A 22,197-nucleotide genomic window follows, 5' to 3' on the forward strand; every position below is an offset into this window, starting at 1 on the left:
GGATACCCTTGTCATTTTTCATTGTCTCCATAGATTAAGAAATTTTTAAGACAAAAATAATTTGATGAATAGAGCCAAACAACCCATAGTTGGGGAGACTGGTATTGCTTCCCAGATTATACACAGATTAGGGTATATGGGTTTGAGGGAAAACCCTTTCTAATCCCAATGATAGTACCAGATAGGGTTGCTTACCTATAAATTATCAGACAATTGTCTCAAGCTAGTGCAAAACATCTCATAGATCATGGAAAGTAATCAATAGTGCCTGGATTGTTAGTGTTTTTAGATTTAATTGTTAAAAGTTCAAAAAGTTATAATTTATTGTAAAACAAGTTAGAGTACTACCACCTTGTGAAAGGGAACAAAGACCCAACTTTGACCCAGAAGGCTACATACAAGGAGCCAGAGCATCACAAAAGTTGAAAGACGAGGAGCATACCCCTATGATGATTGATGATATTATCGAGAATATGAAAAGAGAAGAGGCAATGAAGAAAAGGGAAAGTTATGATAAAATTGCCAAAGCCTATTAGTGGAAGGTTAGCCAAGGGAAGATCAATGAGAAAAGTTTGGAGGGGATTGATGACCCTGTGGCCATAGCTGAGAAATTGTTGCTACATGAGTTGGAGATTGTAAAGAATGTTCCACAATATGTTTTCATAAATAGGTCTAAAAGTGTGAGGGAAACTGAACCCATAGCACATTTAACTCCCTAGTCAATTGTTGAATATATTCTTACTGATTCACAAGACAATATGTCTCCACCCAGTTTTAGATATGAGCAATAGATGGATTTGGATATAGGCCAATATCACATGCAAGAAGTGGATGACACCGGGATCTTGGAACATGAAGAGTTCATATCAGATCAAGATTCCATCCATACACTAGAATTTAATACTTTCTTATGTAAATATGGGGGAAAGATAATAAGACAATAAGTAGGAGAGAGAGATGAGGAGGAAAATTTGCAAATGTTGCAGGAGGACATTGACAAAGAAATGAAAGAAATGACCCCTGAAAGGGGGAGGCAGTTACTCAAAGAAGCAGGTGTGATCATTTATCCCGGGTGGGAGATGAAGTCTACCCTTTTGTTTGATAGTTTCTTGCAGAAGAAACACCATGGAGAACATATTGTGCTAGCTGAGATCAATAGAATATTCTTTGGTTCAGGATATGATCCAGATCAGAAGGATTTATTACTATGGGCCTTATACCCCAAAAATAAGAGGCCACTCCTTGCAGACACTAATGAAGCTTTTAGACACCTTATGATCTAGAAAATGGAAAAAATAGATCCAAGGATAACTACACAATTAAACCTAGATGTGGCTAAGCTAAACAAGGATCAGATTGAGTACCTGGTCAGACAAAACCATACACTCAAAGCCCTATATAAAAAGGTGCAAGTGGAAAAACAACATTGGCAAGATAAATCATTACAACTAGAATCAACACCTAAGATCATTGAAATTGAGGAATCCTCATTTGAGGCCTTGCAAGATGAAACCTATTGGCAATTAAAGAATGAGAAATTGGTGAAGCAACTCGAGGGAGCCAAAAGGAGAACTAACAAACTTGTGAGTGATGTGGTGGACCACCGATTCAAAGTCATGATGCCATACTCAACCAATTTCTAGAGGACACACACTGACACCATAAAGGCCCTAAATGAGCATATGAGATTACAAGATCATTTTCTAGAAGTAATGAACAAGAACAACTCAATGACTGTAGAGGAAAAGGACGAAGGGAATGCATTCAAGGAAGCACACCATAGGCTTGGTAAAGAACTGAATAATGATATTCAGACATTGGAAAATTCCAACACAACCTGAATGCCTTTAATTATTCACAATGGAGACCTCGTGCCACTAGAATAATAGCAAGCCGAGTTGATAGGCATCCTTGACAGAGCAAATGAGAAGTTGGACATGGAAGAGGACTTGGCAACCCATGTCAATTTGTCGGTATATGAGCTCTCCCAATTAGAATATGATATGAAGAGATGGAGGAAAGATGTTCGTTGCTACAAGGATGTGGAATACATCAATCATTTTAGGATGTTAAATTTGTTTATGCTCAATTATAGTAGAAAATACATTTAGTTAGTCAATGACTTTCAAAGGGGCACACTCTTTCATTTTGAAACTGTTTGGCTCTCATATAAGTATGAGGAGAGTTTTGTAATATTAAGATATCATCAGCAAGAAGACTATTTTCATGTTCAGAATTTTAATCAATACAAGCGTCTTCATTTCCTCTACATGTGTTGTGGATAAATGTTGTTTTAGTAACCCGTTCTCTTATGTTATTATCTGGAATAGATAAGGTTTCTTTAAAAATTTCTTAGTGTGGAAAATTGATTGCTTTCATTTTCAATTTGAAAAACAAGATTGTATGTTAAACATAATTGTTCCTTATATTTCTTGCTTAATTGGTCTTTCAGAAGGAAAGTTAAACTTATTTAAGCAATTTGTAGTGGAAAAATTCAATTTATAAACACTTGGGAGCAGGACAATTGAAAAATCCATTGGAAGGGTGGATTTAAAAAACTGTCACATAGGAGTTATATGCGGGATCCTAGAAGATATAGACTTTGTGACCCAATAGAAGGATAGGCATTGATCATTACTCAATTATTTACTCAAAATAATAATTTACTTTGTCATATTGAATACACTTCAATTTATTTCAAGTAGTAGGATTGATAAAGCATATAGAGAGTAGGGAATAATTTGAGAATAATAGGGAAGATTAAGGTTAGTAGATAACACAAATAAAAAACATAAATTATGTAAGAATAAATAGACTACAAGCATAAAGATCAAATAGCTTCTACAACAAAAATATTGAACTCATTAGTAGCACTCTATTTTGGGACCTTATGCCATTCTGAGATAGGGAGCAAACCAAAGTGAAACATTGAATCTGCTATAAAAAGAATTAGTTAAAAGAAACAACTACTGAGTAGGTATACCTGCCTAGGTCCCATAGAGCCTAAAGTGAGGGAGTTAGCAACTTAATTGGTTCACTCCATAAGTTGGCCATATCAATTGGAGAGTTTGAAGATAGGAGTTGGCATTTCCTTAGAACATATCCAATCTGTTGATTTGAGATCCAACAGATTCCATGCTTAAGGAGTGTTGTTATGTGGGAAATTCCTCTAATGAATGATTGATATGTTGAAATGAAGAATTGGATTAGTTGGTTCCTAAGACACTTGGATGGATTCCCATGATGCTTTGCATCATGAAGAAACTCTAAGAGTACTTGAAGAACCATTGGCCACTCTACATAACCTTCTCTACTCAAACTTGACCAAATTTAGGCATTTATAGGCCCATATGATAGTTACAAACTTTAACCACTCCCTTTTCAACTGATGGCTAAGAACTCTTATACAACATTTGCAAAAATCAACATTGCATTTTTGCACTTTTTACAACTTTTTCCCACTTTTTGTGCTTTTGACACGTCAAACCTTAGAGACCTTATCAAACACATTAAACTTGATTTGAGTTAGATTTGTTTGGGTTCTGATGAGGCTTAGAATGAGTGATATGTTGGCAATATTGCATTATAACAGACAATGAAAGATTGTTGTCATTTCAATAAGGATATTGAGAAGGTTGTTGATGATTATGGATATAACTGATTAAGGATGTTTACTATCTTTATATTATTATTTTGTCATTGATGTCAAGAAATTGATTTTCTAATTCAGTATGATGTTGCCATATCTTGAGAAGTATGATTTGAAGAATATAAAGATGTCGGTAAACGACACAGGAAAGAATATGATGAATAAGGGGATGAATAAGGTATTCAATGGGCAACTAGTACCGAGTCAGAAAATGATGAGATCATGATGTTTTAGATTGTTTTAACATCATACATATGTTGTAAATTGTAAAGGTTAATACTATACTATGTTAACAAGCAAAGAACCTAGTCAGTAAACCCTAAGGAACCTAGTCAGTAAACCCTAAGGAACCTAGTCAGTAAACCCTAAGGTTATTGCTATCGGTTAATGAAGGCAGAATGTTTACCGAGTGAAGTTTAGTATTCACCGAGTTGTTACCAAGTTGTAACCGAGCTATAACAAAATGCATTAAATGTTTGCATGTGATATTTAATGAAGGAAGCTGATGAGTTGGAATTGATTAAATGATTGGTGAGCCATGCATGAAGTTTGTTAATGAATCTAAGGCAATGGAAAGTTGGCATGAAGTTCTATAGCTCAGATTGAACCACAATACCCTGGCACAAGTTCCAAGAAATGTATGCAAGTTCCTAGGTGGGGTAAAACATTTTCAGATTGAAAGATGCATTGAACCTATACATGATCGAAGATCTGATGCTATGATTGATCATGGGAAATGTGATCAAGGAGATTAGGTGGTTACCTAATTGTTTATAAATAGGAAACTGTTGATAACAATGTATGTGGGAAATCGTATGCACATGGATGCTACATAGTGATTACCGAGCACAGAAGCTTGAAGAGCTATTAGAATAACAAAGTATAGAAGCCCAACAGATAGACAAGATTAGGTCTAGATTGTATTGAACAAATAGGAATCTTCTTTAGCATTTTAGATGTGAAGTTGCAGATAGATTTTATTACTGTTATTTTGTGAAAGTGACAGAAAATCTCTTAACTGAGTGGACTTAACAATCTTATTTGTAAAACCCTCTAGCAAGGTGACATTTTGATTGAGTGTTTGAAATCCTTTAACAAGGTCACTTCTAACAAGGTGAAGATCCTAACAGATCTGAGGGAAATCCCTTAACCGGGTCACATCTAGCAATGTGTTTGTAATTTTTAACAGGATTTTCTTTTAACTGAGCATACTCTAGAAGAGTATAGTTCTTAGCAGGTCTGAAATCCCACAGTGGTTTTTCCCAATTTAGGTTTCCATGTTAAATCTGGTGTTATGAGATTTATGATGTTTATATGCTTTTGAGTTTGCATGTTTAACAGTTTTGGTTATATTACTGAAATATATGTTACCGAGGTTGAATTTGATGTTTTTATGGATGATTAAGTTTGTATGATTCACCCCCCCCCTCTCATCTTGTTGCCTATTGGATCTGTACTTATATTAAGTATCAGAACTATCAATTGGTATCAGAGCTTTGGACTCCAGAAGGAAAGTTTAAAGGCACTTGAGTTAAAGATCCAAAGATGTATAAGAGGAATGCACTGAAGCTAAACAAGTCAAGTTTCTATACATGGTAGAAAAGGATGAAGCTACATCTATCAGGAGTTGGAGAATATGTTGTATACTATCTGGAGAATGATTTTGTCACACCGAGCACCTATCCATTGAAGATGGAAGAGATAAAGGCAAAGCAAGAACATATTCAAGCAATGATTGAAATAACATCTGCATTGACCGATTCAGAGTTTAATGATCTAGAAGGTTGCAATGATGCAAAGGCAATGTGGGATAAGCTCATATTAGTATATGGAGGAGATGAACATGTTCAAAGAGAAAAAGTAGATAGTCTAAGAGGACAACTTGAATCTATGAGGATGAATGAAGGTGAGAACATAACTTAGTATAGTACAAGACTAAAGGAGATTGTCAATCAAATCAAAGGAGCAGGTGGAACTATTGAAGAAAAGGATATAACAAGTAAGTTGTTAAGAACCCTTCTATCGGTTTATGCAATCTGAGTCTTTGCAATCAATGAATTGAGGTCTATACCTAATATGCCAGTTTCTTTAGATGCTACTATTGGTAAGCTACATGCATTTGAATTAAGTAATTTTGATAATAGTGGATCTTCGGTAAATAAAGTTGAATTTGCATTTAGTTCTTTTCATCTTGATGAATCTAATGATTTCAATGAAAGAAAGTATAAGTACTTTGAAGGAGATCACAGTGGAGCAAGTGAAAGATTTCGTAAGAACATGGAGGTAGTACACAAACTGTATGAGGAAATCAGAAAGCAAGAAGAGTTTGAAGCACTATTAGCCAAAAGGTTACCGAGAGGCAAAGGTAAGTATAAAGGAAAACTACCTTTGAAATGTTTCAATTGTGATAAGATAGGACATATGGCTTCTAACTGTCCTGACAAAGATCCTACTGAAAAGAGAGATTACCGAGATGACAGACAGAAAGATAATCATTACATAGGACACTGAGACTTCAGAAGGAGATAGAAAGACATGCTTAATAGCTTATGAGGAATCTAACAATGATCTTTATGAATAGAAAATGAAAATTATGATCATTTTCATAAAAATTATACACTCTTAGTCTTTGAAATCTCTTTTTCACCCTTCCAATATGATCTATCCATTTTCAATCTAGAACATTTCATCCAGATTATAGCCTGAAACAGCCAGAATCATTAAAATAAATAACTAGAAGTGCTTATCTATTATCTTATATAATAAATAGTGATTGGAGAGGAAATAAAAAAATGATATCACTAGGTCAAATTTTGATAGCCCTTTTAGCTGCTTTTATAGTATTATTTTTAGCTCTCAGATTAGCTAGAGCACTGTATGCTTCATAATTTGGTTAATTATTCTTATCTAGGGAAGATAATGGCCTGGCCAGATACTGGCCAGGCTAGAGAAAGCGGAAAATCATTTGGAACGGAATAAAGAAAAAAAATCAGATTCTCACAAATCTTGGTCTTTATTTAGTGAAATGCTATATTCATTTTAGATCTCCCATCTAGGAGAGATGGCTGAGCGGACTAAAGCGGTGGATTGCTAATCCGTTGTACAGACTATTTGTACCGAGGGTTCGAATCCATCTCTCTCCGTTCAGTCACTTAAGATGACTCCTCAAAACCTATAGAAATAGGCCCTTGATAGTCACATAAGTAAGAATGAAGTTCATAAGTAAGCTCATTTTCCCAGGTTGAGACAAGTTGATAGGCTCCTATTTTCTGTGTTTGTTTTAGTTTAATATTGAATTTGAAATAGATAAATTATTTCAATAATTTCTCTATTTCTCTTTTTTTAAGAGGTAAAAATCATACTTAATCATACTTATAAAAACATTGTTAAGTTAAGTTTCACTATTTATTATTCCTTTTTTTAGTTTTTATTAATGAATGAAAACTTCACATAATAAACAAGTTTTCATTCATTAATAAAGAAGGAAGAAAAAAAAACACACACACAAATAAGGTCTCAAAAAAGGCAAGCGAGCAAGAGGATTTCTTTTGCTTTTGGCAGGCATCCCCTACTACTGGGGAGGCCTACTGGGCTATTAGCTCAGTGGTAGACTGCACCCCTGATAATTGCGTCATTGTGCCTGGGCTGTGAAGGCTATCAGCCACATGGATAGTTCAATGTGCTCATCAACGCCTAACCTAGAGATGTGGATCATCCAAGGTACATTATCATGGCGTACTCCTTCTATTCGAACCAGGGTTTGAAACTGACTTTCTTATCAGAAGGATAGATGGGGTGATTAAGGTGAGATCGAATGTAGATCAAATTTTCTATTCATTCATGGGATCTGGGCGGTCCTGGGTAGCCAATTTGGCTACTTTTTTCTTGAGAATCCATACATATCTTATCAGTGTATGGAAGGCTATCTCTCGAGCATAGGCTGAAGTTCTTATTTATAAGCCTAAATGTGTAAAAAAAGCACCTAATAATGCATCTTCACAGACCAAGAACTACGAGATCACCTTTTATTCTAAGGTGACGGAGGCATCATATCATTCGAGTCTTTTCATGCTTTTTTCCTAGGATGCGGGAAAGAAATCTATAGTATAGGATTCTTGTCTGGCCGAGATACTTTTTATAGTTATAAGAAGAAGAGAAAAAAGAGTGGAATTAAATACTTCCTTGGTCTTCGACTCGCTCAATCACTATGAACAATTCTCGAATCAGTACATTAGGAAATTGTTATTCGTCTCCTAATGAACGATGAGAAAAGCAGGATCGAAAAAGGATCTTGGATTGTCTGGGATTGGGTTAGGAGGATCTTATTAACGCCTCCTTTTCTCTTCTCATCCAATTTTTGACTTCTTTTCTTGCCGTTGGCGAAGAAGAAGGAAGGGGAACAAGTACACTTGGAGAGCGCAGTACAACGAAAAATTGTATGCTGTGTTCGGGAAGGATGAGTCACTCCTGAATGAAGAGAGAGCTGATTCTCACGTAATCATAGGTGCAATGATTTACTTCACGGGCGAGGTCTTTGGTTCAAGCCCAGGATAGCCCACCCATTATGCGCTATGTAGTAGGATTGTTGTCTGCTTCATTTGACATCTATGGGGATATAGCTCAGTTGGTAGAGCTCCGCTCTTGCAATCGGGTCATTGCGATTACGGGTTGGATGTCTGATTGTTTAGGCGGTAATGATAGTATTTTTTACTTGAACCAGTGGCTCACTTATTTTCAGTAATGGGGGAAAGGACCATAACATGCCACTGAAAAACTCTATTGAGATGAAGATAGACTGTCAAGAACGTAGAGAAGGTAGGGTGGGTAGTTGGTTAGATCTAGTATCGATCGTACATGGCCCATAGTTGGAGTCGGCAGCTCTCCTAGGGATCCTTCTTCTAGGATCCTTGGGGAAGAGGATCAAGTAAGAGATTTGTTCTTGTACTAAAAACAATCTATTTTCTCTCAAAAGGAAATCATCCACTTCAAATTCATATAAAATTGTTTTTACAATTGAGTGAAATTGACTAGAGTCTTTTAAAAGCCATTTAATATTTTTGACATACCAAATTTTCAATAGTAGCAATAATCCTATATCATCAGGATTCGATTCCATCTCAACATAGTCCAGAAATGTAAGCCAAGAACCATACCAATTTAAATTAGAAAAATTTCTAAGCATTCTACAAGATCTAATCATTTCTCCTACTCCATTAAAGCAGGAGTAATTATACTGCAAAACTTTGATGAGATAGAAGTTCCTATAAAACTGAACCAACAATAAGGGAATTACGCAAGAAATAAAAGAAAAATCCAATGAAGATACAAAGAAAAATATCATATTCCCGAACATTGAGTATATATTTCCATGTATCAAATGATATTGACGTATCCTTTCCCTCAACTACTGTTTTATTTATTGATTTCAATAAATTGGAAACATCCAAATGGGATAACAAAAGATTCAATTTTGGGAGAATTTTCTCTCTCAATTCCCACTTTAAAAGTCTCCAAAATTGATGATAAAGTGCCCACAAAATATCCAAATTGTGATCCGAATTTTGCCTAATATTGTGCAGGATTGATACCAACTGATCACTACTATTTATTGGTATTTCCGGAAAAGTAGCTAAAAACATATTTTTAGTATATTTCCAACCTGTGGAAGTAAAAAGCCATAACCATGCCCTATATGTTTGAAACAGACCCCATTTCTCAAAAAGAATATTTATTTGAAGGGTCTTAAAAGAAACTAAGAACTTTAGTTCTGAAAAGAAAAACTTTATTTTTTCTTTATTGAAAAAGTCACCTATGGTTTTGTCTTCCATTATGTGGTTCAAACTTTCTGTTGAACTATATTTTATTTATTAGATGGACTTAGACAAATGTAGAAGTACAAGCATGAGATTATAAATAATGGATATCAAAACTATATTTTCCATAAAAAAATGGAATTTGCGAGTAATAGTAATTAATTTTATTCTTTTCTTATACAGATATATATTCTATTTTTTTACATGTATAACCTATGTAGATAGATAGACATAGATCTATACATATAGATCTATGTCTACGTGCATAAACTCTTTTCATACTAGGATTTCATTCTTTTTTTTTTTTTTTGCACTCAATGAGAATCTTGTATTTCATAAAAATCAGGTGCAATATAGTCTTTGCATAAAGGCCACCCAATCCAACTTTCTGGCATCAATATACGTTTTAGACATGGATGACTTTCATAAAATATTCCCAACATATCATAAGATTCCCGTTCCTGGAAATTAGCACCTTTCCAAATACGTAGAACAGACGGGATTCTGGGATCTTCCCTTGGGACAAATACTTTTATACACACCTCTTCGGGTTGATCTGCATTATCGTTTATTTTCGTAAGATGATATACACTAGCTAAGGAACCCCCTGGTGCTACATCATAAGCACACTGAGAACGAAGATAATTAAAACCATAAACATATAGAGCAACGGCTATAGAGACCCAATCCTCGACTTTGATCTGTAATATTTCTGTGCCTTGGTAATCAAAACCCAAAGGTCTATGAGCTAACTTATGCTTGGCTAGCCAAGCAGATAATCGACCTTGCATTTGATTACTATTTATTGTCAAAGTATCTGTATAAGGATTTGACATTTCTAATGGAATTTTTCAAATTTATTTTTTATTTCCTGCTCGTTACTTTTTACTAATGATTATTCATTCGCCAGCAACCTCTCGTATTTTATTCAAATTCTTAAAAGGGTATGATATCTCTGAAATGGGTTTAGATGTTTTGGGAGTTATCTCTAAAGTCGACTCAAACCCAGATTCATAAGATTGATGAAAAAACTTCTCCTCCTTATTTTCAATCAGAATACTGGATCCAAAATGAAACCTATGTTTTCTAGTGAAATACCTCTTTCCTTGTTGAAACTCGTTTCTATCTTCAGATATTTCTTGAGCTATTTTTTCACGAAGTTTTATTATAGCATCTATAATAGCTTCTGGTTTAGGAGGGCAACCTGGCAAATAGATATCCACAGGAATTAACTTATCTACTCCGCGAATGGTACTATAAGAATCTGTACTAAACATTCCTCCTGTAATAGTACAGGCTCCCATAGCAATTACATATTTTGGTTCAGGCATTTGTTCATATAATCTCACTAAAGAAGGAGCCATTTTCATGGTCACGGTTTCGGCTGTTATAAGTAAGTCGGCTTGCCTAGGACTGGATCTTGGCACCAAACCGTAATGATCAAAGTCAAATCGCGAACCTATTAATGAAGCAAATTCGATAAAACAACAACTAGTACCATAAAGGAGCGGCCATAGACTAGAGAGTCTCGCCCAATTGGACAAATCGTTTAGAGTAGTGGAAATCACTGAATTTGAAGTTGTTTGATCAAGCAAAGATGATTCTATAGGATTTATCGCCGGCTTTAGATTTAGATAATTTTCTACTCACCTTTTATTATTCTGAAATTTGGGAGTTAAGACCATTCCAATGCTCCTTTTCTCCATGCATAAACTAAACCAACAATTAAGATAATCACGAAAATAAAAGCTTCTATAAATGTAAATAGACCCAAAATATCAAAACTCATGGCCCACGGATAGAGGAAGACTGTTTCCACATCAAAAACAACGAAAACTAAAGCAAACATATAATAATGAATTCTAAATTGGATCTAGGTATCTCCCATTGGTTCTATACCTGATTCATAACTAGTGGCTTTCTCCGCCCCTTTACTTATTGGAGCCAAACTTCTTGAAATTGAGAATGCTAGAATCAGAATAAGACTGGATATGGATAAATATATCCAAAAAGTATCATATTCAGAAAATAGATACATAAATAGATTAAATTCTTCTATTTATTGTCAATTTATTAATCGCTTCTCTCCCCTCCCGAATGATTCATTATGATTTTTTATATTAAAAAAATGTTTCGTCTGTGACTTAACACAGAAATTCATAAAAGAATATTATATATTTAATACAATTGAAATAATTGGTTCTAAAAGAACCCATGCAGTTCGGCAGAGATTCCCATTGCTCCTCTTGGAGGGTGTACACGACTTCCTCTAATTTATTCATCATTTTCGGGATCTTCTTGTCTATCATTTTTGGAATCTTCTTTTTTGGGCACAATAAAATTGGGGGGTCGAAAATAGTGGTGAAAATTGGGTCGAGCCAGAGGATTTCTTCTCATCCTCTTTGTTCTCGTTCCCGCTTATCCTCTTCCTCTGCTATGGAGGATGCTGTGGAAGAAAGAAAACCCTCGGGTTTTCTTCCCGATGAATTAGCTGCAGGGAATATCTTCCAATCACCATCACCGTAAAGCTCAAGCTCAGAATAAATATACTCACTCTTAACATAAGAAAGAGCTTTTGCTGCGGCCCAATACGCTTTTTTCCTCCAAACATTGTTACGATTTTGTTTTTTTGATTTAGAGGTGCATTTTTTTGGTACAACCATAAGAATAGTATCCATTTTTATACCTTGATTTTATTTAGAAAAGATATAATATTTTCTATTATATACTATTTTTTTATTTTTATTTTGCAAACTTATTATATCTTTAAATTCATTTTTGAGAATATTATATCACATTTTTCTTGCATTTTGCAACCTTATTCATATAATATTGATTAGCAATAGGGGATCCACGATACAAATTGATAATAATTATCAATTCTTACATACGTATATACTCACGAATTTTGAGTAAATGAAAACCCACTATGTCATTTTAACAGATTCAATTATTTCTTATCTTAAGAATTCCAATTGGTTTCATTTTCTGTTAAGTTCCATTCTTAATACTACTATTCATCTACAATAGAAAATTGAATAAAATAAAAATGTGTGTGTACATGACTAATAGCGCAGTACCTAGACTAAAAAAGAGTTCCTTCTTGCTCATCTTACAAATATTTGATTAGTATCAGTATTGATCGGTTCCAATCTGGTATTTGCAGAAAAAAGATGAAAAAAGGTCACAATCAATATGAAATCGATAGGACTCCATCCCTTCCATCCCATATTCTATCGTTCTTTTTTATTCATGATCTATCGTTTTTATTTTGTTCTCTTCAGGATCTAGTGATTTGGAAACCAAGAATGTGGAATATAAAAATATTTAGAATAATCATTTAATCTTCCTATGGAATTTATATACAAATATGCTTGGATCGTGCCTTTCCTTCCGCTTTCAGCTTCTGTACCAATCGGATTAGGCTCCTTATTTTTTCCAGGAGCAACTAAGAGTGTTCGCCATACATGGGCTCTTATTAGCATTTTTCTGTTAAGCGTAGCTATGTTTCTTTCTTTCAATTTGTTCTTGCAACAAATTACCGATGGTCCCATCTATCGATATTTCTGGTCCTGGGTTATCAATAATAAGTTTTCATTAGAGTTGGGATATTTGATTGATCCACTTACTTCCATTATGTTAGTTTTAGTCACAATAGTTGGAACCATGGTTATGATCTACAGCGATAATTATATGTCTCATGATAAAACATATGTGAGGATTTTTGCTTACCTGAATTTTTTTAATGCTTCTATGCTGGGGCTAGTTATTAGCCCTAATTTATTACAAATATATATATTTTGGGAATTAGTAGGAATGTGTTCCTATTTATTGATAGGTTTTTGGTTTACGCAACCCAGTGCGGCAAATGCTTGTCAAAAAGCATTTATAACTAACCGTGCAGGGGATTTTGGACTCTTATTAGGAATCCTAGGTTTTTATTGGGTAACAGGTAGTTTCGAATTTCAATATTTGTCTGAAAAATTAAATGAATTGACTGCCATTGATGGGGTTGGTTCATTTTTTGTTACTTCGTGTGCTTTTCTCTTATTTTTAGGTCCAGTAGCCAAATCTACACAATTCCCACTTCATGTATGGTTACCTGATGCTATGGAAGGGCCTACTCCTATTTCAGCTCTTATACATGGCGCTACTATGGTAGCAGCAGAAATTTTTCTTGTAGCTCGATTGTTTCCTCTTTTTAAAGCTCTACCTTTAATAATGTATCTTATCTCTTGGATAGGGGGAATAACAGCTCTATTGGGAGCTACTATGGCTCTTGCCCAAAAAGATCTTAAAAGAGGCTTGGCTTATTCTACTATGTCTCAATTAGGTTACATGATGTTAGCTCTAGGGATAGATTCCTATCGAATCGCTCTGTTCCATTTGATTACACATGCTTATTCCAAGGCATTATTGTTCCTAGGATCCGGATCAGTGATCCATTCCATGGAACCCATTGTTGGATATTGCCCCCGTAAAAGTCAGAATATGGCTCTTATGGGTGGTTTGAGGAAATATATGTCAATTACAGGAATCACTTTTCTTTTAGGGACACTTTCTCTTTCTGGTATTCCACCTTTTGCTTGTTTTTGGTCTAAAGACCAAATTCTTAGTGATAGTAAGTTATATTCTCCCATTTTCGGGGGGATAACTTGGTTCACAACAGGATTAACTGCCTTTTACATGTTTCGTATGTATTTACTCACTTTTGAAGGGGACTTCCGCGTAAATTTAGTTAATTCATATAACAACCATATTACATTATATTTGACTTCTATGTGAGGAGAGGAGGAGTCCAGGATATTAAATAGAATGAGAGCAGATTCTATGTCGAATCAAATTATAGGAAGGAATAATTCCTTTTCCAAAGAAGCATTTCAAATTTTGAATAAGATGGAAGGGTTGTACAAAAAGAACAAAGGTTTGGTTGTCACTTATCCTTTCTTTTATAAAGGATCTTTTGCATATCCGAAAGAATCGAGCAAGGCAATGCTATTTCCTTTAGTTGTATTGGGAATATTTACTTTGTTTGTTGAATTAATAGGAGTTCCTTTTTTTTGAAGTGGAATGAGGTATGACATATTATCTCAATGGTTTGCTTCATCGATGGCCCCTTTTGATAAGAAACATCTAGAGAATTGGTCCGAATTTTTCATAGACGCAATCCCCTCAGTTGGTATAGCATTTCTCAGTATATTGATTGCCTGTATTCTATATAGACCTATTTACTTCTTATCACAGGATGTATATCATAAAACAAATCCTCATATGAAGATTATTATGGACCAATCGATTAATATTATATATAATTGGTCTTTTTATCAAGCTTATATAGACATATATTATGACATAATCTTGATTAAAGGTATACGAGGATTAGCTGAAACAAGTCATTCATTTGATCAATGGGCAATTGATGGAATCCCAAATGGAGTAGGTTTTTTAGGTCTTTTTGTAGGAGAGGGAATGAGATGCTTAGGAGGGGGACGTATATCTTTGTATATATTTTTTTCCTTATTTTGTGTATTAATATCTATATTAATATATTACTATTCATTTTCATTCTATCCATAGAAAACTAGAATATATACATATATATCATGCTATTTATTAGCATTGATGTCTATAACAGCATCCTTTTTCAATATCGTTCCCTGGATTTATTTTTTCAATAATAAAATATTGTTAATTGATATTCTTTGTGAATGAATATGATTCAGTTATTTCATCAACTGGTTTACATGGAACAAATAGATAGAGAGAAAAAAAGAAAAAAAAGAAAAAATGAAAGATTATGAAAAAACTTATTGAAATGCTTGCAAAGACAAATAGGTGAGTCATTGATCCGATGAAGGTACGATCGCTGAGATCCATTTTCATACTTTACGACTTTCCAATACTTCATTTACCAAAATAAAATTCCCGAGCGGATCGAATAAGATTTCACATATCTTATCAACTAGCCCATGATTCAAAGGCTGTACAGTCTGCATAAGGTAGAAAGATGAAAGGCCTACTTGATGGAAATCAATTTGAGAGAATTGATAAATGTATTTTAAGAAAACTGCTAGTAACAAATCACCTTAGCTCGCTCATAATTTTAAATAAATGAGCGAGCTAGCCCCGGGGTTTAGATTATTCCCAATCTACACGGAGATGTTGGTAACATTGTTGGGATAAAATTATCAATGAAATTAAAACTTCTCGCAAAATACTCTGGAGGGTTAGGATCCCCTACTCGGTCATACAAAAACTTATGGGGTTTTCTATCATAATGCACTTTTTCATATATGTCTTTTGGCCTGCCTGACCAGCCGAGAGACCTAAGGATATTTTCATGCTCAAGGTATGATTTTTTAGCTGAAGATGTATACTTGGGTTCATAGCGAGACAAAAGTTTCTGCTGCCTCAAAAAACTTTTAGGAGATATTCTTATTAAAGGTAAATAAGAATCTGCTGCTAAACTTTTAGCCAAGTACGATCGTCCAGTTTCCTTAGGCCCTATCAGCAAAATTCGATTCGAAAGGGACGGTACCGGGTAGAGTGGGAAGGCTATTATTGGTTGTTGACCTTCTATAATAGACTTAATCAAGAGGGTCCAATAGATAGTGGTTGACCCTATGGTGGATGTCAGCGGTTCGAGTCCGCTTATCTCCATCCCGTGACGATTCTGCGGAGCAGATCAGTCAGAATCGATAGTTTTATCTATTATTTATCGTTCATGGACGTTGATAAGATGCTTTCATGTCTTTACTATAGTAGCTCCTTAAGACGGCCTTGAATGGCAAGGTTCAAAAAACTAAAGGGCCTACGGTGGATACCTAGGCACCCAGAGACGAAGAAGGGCGTGGTAAGCGACAAAATGCTTAAGGGAGTGGAAATTGAGCATAGATCCGGAGATCCCCGAATAGGTTAACCTTTTTAACTATCTGTCGAATCCATAGGCAGACAAGGGGCAACCTGGTGAACTGAAACATCTTAGTAGCCAGAGGAAGAGAAAGCAAAAGCGATTCCCGTAGTAGCGGCGAGCGAAATGGGATCAGCCTAAACCGTTTAAACGGGGTTGTGGGAGAGCAATCTAAGCGTCATGCTGCTAGGCGAAGCAGTGGGTGGAATACCGCACCCTAGATGGTGAGAGTCTAGTAGCCGAAAGCATCGTGACAGCTTACGCTCTAACCTAAGTAGCATGGGGCACGTGGAATCCCTTGTGAATCAGTAAGGACCACCTTGTGAAGTATGCGTCCGTGTATGCCCAATCAATCTACCTGTTGTGGATTGGAAAGTCGGAATAGATATTGGGAAAAAATGATTGGAAAATTATAGTATTGATTTTGGAATTTGTATCTTTTGTGGAAATTGTGTGGAATATTGCCCTACAAATTGTCTGGCGATGATTGAAGAATATGAACTTTCGACCTATGATCGTCATAAATTAAATTATGATCATATTGCTTTAGGACATTTACCAATATCGGTTGTTGAAGATTTAAAAATTCAAACAATTCCGAGCTAAACATATTAACTTAGTATGTCTGAAGAAACTACAGACAAATTTTATGTTTTAATCACTTCTACGATTATTCAGATTGAGCTCCAATCAAAGAGTATCTGATAAATAAAATATTTTTTTTTGACAAATCGGGAATTAATAATATTCCATTAATAATGTCACATGTGTGATTGATCAGAATCTATTATTGATCTATAGATTAATTAATCAGTGCCCATATCAAATGAAATTATAAATCCAGTATAGCATATAGGTAAATGGGGTAACTTTTTATTTAGTGAATGGGAGGAAATAATATTCAAACTTATTGTACACATAATGAATCGACCTGAATCGATATATGATCTTCTTTTGGCTCCTCTAACGCTAAGTCTTATATTCGGAGGTATAGGAGTAGTATTACTTACTAATATAATTTATTCCGCTCTTTCATTCGGGCTAGTTCTTATTTGTATATCCTTTTTCTATATTATATTGAATGCGGATTTTGTAGCTGTTGCACAAATCCTGATCTACATAGGAGCTGTTAATATTTTGATTCTATTTGCCGTGATGTTGATGAATAATCCGAAATATCCTAATTATGCCCCTCCCTGGACCGTCAGAGATAGCATTAGTTCAATAGTTTGTACGAGTCTTTTTTGTTCATTAATTACTATTATCTTGAACATATCATGGTTCGGAATATCTCTGACTCAAAAATTAGATCAAATGTTAGAACGAGATTTAACAAACAATATTCAATGTATTGGGGCTCATTTATCCACTGATTTTTTCCTTCCATTCGAACTTATTTCTATAATTCTTCTAGTCGCTCTTATAGGAGCCATTACTATAGCTCGTCGAGAAGAAACAGTTTGAAAATGAAAGCTCTCCTACGCATTAGTAGCAGAAATACGTTGTTTTATCTTCATAGATCGTGAAAGAATCATTTTTTTCTTTCGATAATGGAAAATTAGAAACTTATTATAACTTTTGTTTGTATCTGAAGAGGTTAAGGTATGAGGAGTTTCTTTATTATGCTCGAACATGCGCTTATTTTAGGTGCTTATTTATTCTCTATCGGTATTTATGGACTAGTAACAAGTCGAAACATGGTTAAAGCACTTATGTGTCTTGAGCTAATACTCAATGCGGTTAATTTAAACCTAGTAACATTCTCAAATTTTTTTGATAGTAGGCAAGTAAAGGGGGATATCTTCTCGATCTTTGCTATAGCTATTGCTGCTGCTGAAGCAGCTATTGGATTAGCTATTGTTCTGGCAATATATCGTAATAGAAAATCAACTCGTATCGATCAATTTAATTTGTCAAAAATGGTAATAGAGATCTCCTTCCATATGAGGAATTTATATACCTATTTCGATTCAAATAGATACTAGACCTGTCTCTCTAAAAATAGATCTAGATCTCTGTTTTATCTTTATTTATTATAAGTATTACGATCAATCAAGAGCATAATTCATATTGAACTCATTATCCAAATTATCTGTCTAACACGATTAGACCAGATTCGGTCAAATCTGTCTGTTTTATAAAACAAACAGCTAGAATCTGAATCTATTCATTATATCACCGATAATACAATTATTGATTTTCTTGATATTCATTCATAATATATTATCATTTACCATATATTAAAAAATATTATTCAATTAAATTTTTTTTATATAATAATGGAGTTCTTAGATTCAATGGCACATTCAGTCAAAATTTATGATACATGCATTGGTTGTACCCAGTGTGTACAAGCGTGTCCCACAGATGTATTAGAAATGATACCTTGGGAAGGATGCAAAGCTAAGCAAATTGCTTCTGCTCCAAGAACAGAAGACTGCGTAGGTTGTAAGAGGTGTGAATCGGCTTGTCCAACGGATTTCTTAAGCGTACGTGTTTATTTATGGCATGAAACAACGCGTAGTATGGGTCTAGCTTACTGATCCATGAAAAAAGAAAGATAGTTAGATTCTTCCCATACATATTTTTCATTCTCCTTTTCCTCTTTCACTGATCAAAACCCATACTCGACCCAAAATTGAAAGCATGGGTTTTGATATCGAAAGTCTCTTTTCTCTTCATTATGAGTAATTTACCTTGGTTAACAATAATTGTTATTTTGCCCATATCTGCGGGGTTATTAATCCCATTATTTCCCCATAAAGGAAATAAAATGATTCGATGGTATACGCTAGGTATTTGCTTATTAGATCTTCTTTTAATGACCTATATATTTCGTTATCATTATCATTTTGATAATTCATTAATCCAATTGGAGGAGGATTATAACTGGACAAATCTTATCCATTTTCATTGGAAACTGGGAATTGATGGATTTTCCATTGGACTTATTTTATTAACAGGATTTGTAACTACTTTAGCTACTTTAGCTGCTTGGCCAGTTACTCGGATTCCGCGATTATTGCATTTCTTGATGTTGGCAATGTACAGTGGCCAATTGGGGTTATTTGCTTCTTGAGATATTCTACTTTTCTTTCTCATGTGGGAGTTGGAACTAATTCCTGTTTACCTACTTTTATCCATGTGGGGGGGAAAAAGACGTCTATATTCGGACACAAAATTTCTTTTGTATACTACCGGTGGTTCCATTTTTATCTTAATGGGAGATTTAAGTATGGGTCTCTATGGATCTCATGGACCAACCTTCGATTTTGAATTATTAGCTAAAAAATATTATCCCATCACACTTGAAATACTATTATATTTAGGGTTTTTGATCGCTTATGCAATAAAATTGCCAATCTTCCCTTTACATACCTAGTTACCAAATACTCATGGGGAAGCACATTATAGTACATGTATTCTTTTGGCCGGAGTTCTATTGAAAATGGGGGGATATGGGTTGATTCGGATCAATATGGAATTGCTACCTCATGCTCATTCTTTGTTTTCACCATGGTTGATAATAATAGGAGCAGTGCAAATTATCTATGCAGCTCTAACTTCTATGGGTCAATGCAATTTGAAAAGAAGGATAGCCTATTCATCAATATCTCATATGGGTTTTGTAATTATAGGAATTGGTTCCATGACATATACAGGTCTCAATGGAGCCATTTTGCAAATGATTTCTCATGGATTAATTGGTGCTGCACTTTTTTTCTTGGTAGAAACAAGTTATGATAGGATACGTACTCTTTTCCTTGATGAAATGGGAGGAATCGCTATACCAATTCCTAAAATCTTTACTATGTTTAGTAGCTTTTCAATGACTTCTCTTGCATTGCCAGGAATGAGTGGTTTTGTAGCAGAATTTATGATATTTTTGGGTGTAATTACTAATCATAAATATTCTTCGACCTTTCGGATCATTATTACTGCAATAGCGGCAATTGGAATGATATTAACTCCCATTTATTTGTTATCTATGTTACGTTGAATGTTCTATGGATATAAGGTTTTGAATGTCCCGAATCCTTATTTTTGATGTTATCATCCTTTGCTATTTGATTTGTATATTTATTATCTTTATCAAGAATATTGAGTAGCATAAAGAAAGAATGATGCTTTAATTTATCTCTGTAATTGAAGATCTTGTTCAATAATATATTCTTGTTAAGTTCATATAATTCATTCATGCGATAATCCACATCCAGGACAATTTCATTATAGTAACCCTGATTAGGCTTAGTTATTGATAGAGTAAATTGATCCGTTATTTTAAGAACAAATTTTTTCAATTGAAAATCATCATTTAATGTTAATTCTTCTTTATTTTGATCACAGGATGAAGAAGATCTTGAAGATAAATTCTGATTCAGAAATCGAATACAATTTAATTGGTTTATCTCTTTTCTGAGATTCCATCCAGGATCTAATAAAATATCATAATTTATAGAAGGATTTTTAAGAAATGTTTTAACCTTCCATAGATCAACTATTCTATTCTTTTCTAATCCCTTGAAATATTGAAAAGTGTCTTGCCGCCCTTTCAACAATTTGAAATTTTCACTGGGTTTCTTAGTATAATTAATACTTATAGATGATTCATCTATTGACAAATCATCAAAGAACCCTTTGAAAAATTCCGATTCTGAAAAGGAATAAGATTCTCTTATTCGATCTGATTCTTCTTGTTCCATTTTTTCTTGGAACATTTCTTCCAATATTTTCTTACATTTATGCCTTATTTCCTTGATTTTTTGTAGTTGCTCTTTGTAGTTTTCGATTTCTTCAACTCTTTCTTTCCTTTCTGAAATTATGGAATCTTCTGATCTTGAAGAGAAATCAAATTCTTCTGTTTGAAGTAATTTTTTTTCTAGTTGCTCAATTTCGTTTTCTAGTCCCTCAATAATTTCGTTTTTATGAATTATCGATTCCCTCCATTCATAAAGGTTTTCAGGTTCTTTTTCAGGTTCCCAATATTCGTTTGGAATCGAATTAAAAGATGAATCAATCTCCCATTCGACGCCATTCGATTCCTTCTCCGAAGGACTTTCCCAACTTATTGTTTCTTGCTTCTCAGATATTCTATCATCTATCTGATTCAGATTTGTGTTAGAACTTGATAAAATCCAAACATGTTCTTTTGGATTGAGCAAGCAACGTTGATATCTCCTTTTGCCTTTTGGCAAAGACATAAAAAGATGCGGAACAAGCAACAAATTTTTCTTTCTAGCCCCAAAATGTTGTACAGATGGAAATATCTTCATCAAATTATATGATGATTTGTCTCTTTCAATTAAAGCTCGAGTATTTAAAAAATAGAAAAGTGATGGTAATGCTATTATCATTACAGCTTTTATTGCTTGCCCTTTTAAAATAAATATACGTATATCCCGTATAAGTAATGTACTAAGAATCCGAAAGTCAAAAAGCTTAACAACACTTTCTCGACCAGAAAATATTTGACTTAGCAATCTCACCAAATTGGATTCGTTCCATGGAACGAATATTTCCATCATGTTATCTTTCAATTTCGACTGAACGCTAAAGAACCAAACTATCTCTCAGTTCTTTCCAATAGGGTCCATAGACCATGGGTTCTCATGTTTTTTCATAGAGTTTTTTTGTATTGTAAATAATATAATGTAATTTTGTAAACGATAGAATGTGATTATTACTAATCAAATTGAATTATAATAAGAAAGACGCAGTTAATGCAACTTATTCAACTAACTTTGTGCAATTAATTTGTACAAAAAAAGTTCTTGTTATTTATAGAATAGATAGAGGTGAAGACGATTTGTCTCCCCTGTTTACAC

General features: G+C 34.2%; 1 protein-coding gene and 3 pseudogenes across 1 annotated transcript; 2 read left to right on the plus strand and 2 right to left on the minus strand.

Annotated features, from left to right (window-relative positions):
- Window positions 1–9,776: 9,776 nt before the first annotated feature.
- LOC131061972 (NAD(P)H-quinone oxidoreductase subunit J, chloroplastic-like) lies at window positions 9,777–10,343 on the minus strand. Its single transcript, XM_057995805.2, has one exon. The coding sequence runs from the start codon at window positions 10,296–10,298 to the stop codon at window positions 9,777–9,779; it is 522 nt and encodes a 173-aa protein (XP_057851788.1). The 5' UTR covers window positions 10,299–10,343.
- Window positions 10,344–10,361: 18 nt separating this feature from the next.
- Window positions 10,362–11,700, minus strand: LOC131061984 (NAD(P)H-quinone oxidoreductase subunit K, chloroplastic-like; annotated as a pseudogene).
- A 1,098-nt stretch (window positions 11,701–12,798) lies between these two features.
- Window positions 12,799–15,039, plus strand: LOC131061973 (NAD(P)H-quinone oxidoreductase subunit 5, chloroplastic-like; annotated as a pseudogene).
- A 3,915-nt stretch (window positions 15,040–18,954) lies between these two features.
- Window positions 18,955–20,420, plus strand: LOC131061974 (NAD(P)H-quinone oxidoreductase chain 4, chloroplastic-like; annotated as a pseudogene).
- The last annotated feature ends 1,777 nt before the right edge of the window (window positions 20,421–22,197 follow it).

Source organism: Cryptomeria japonica, chromosome 2 (assembly GCF_030272615.1).
Source record: "Cryptomeria japonica chromosome 2, Sugi_1.0, whole genome shotgun sequence".
Lineage (NCBI taxonomy): Eukaryota > Viridiplantae > Streptophyta > Pinopsida > Cupressales > Cupressaceae > Cryptomeria > Cryptomeria japonica.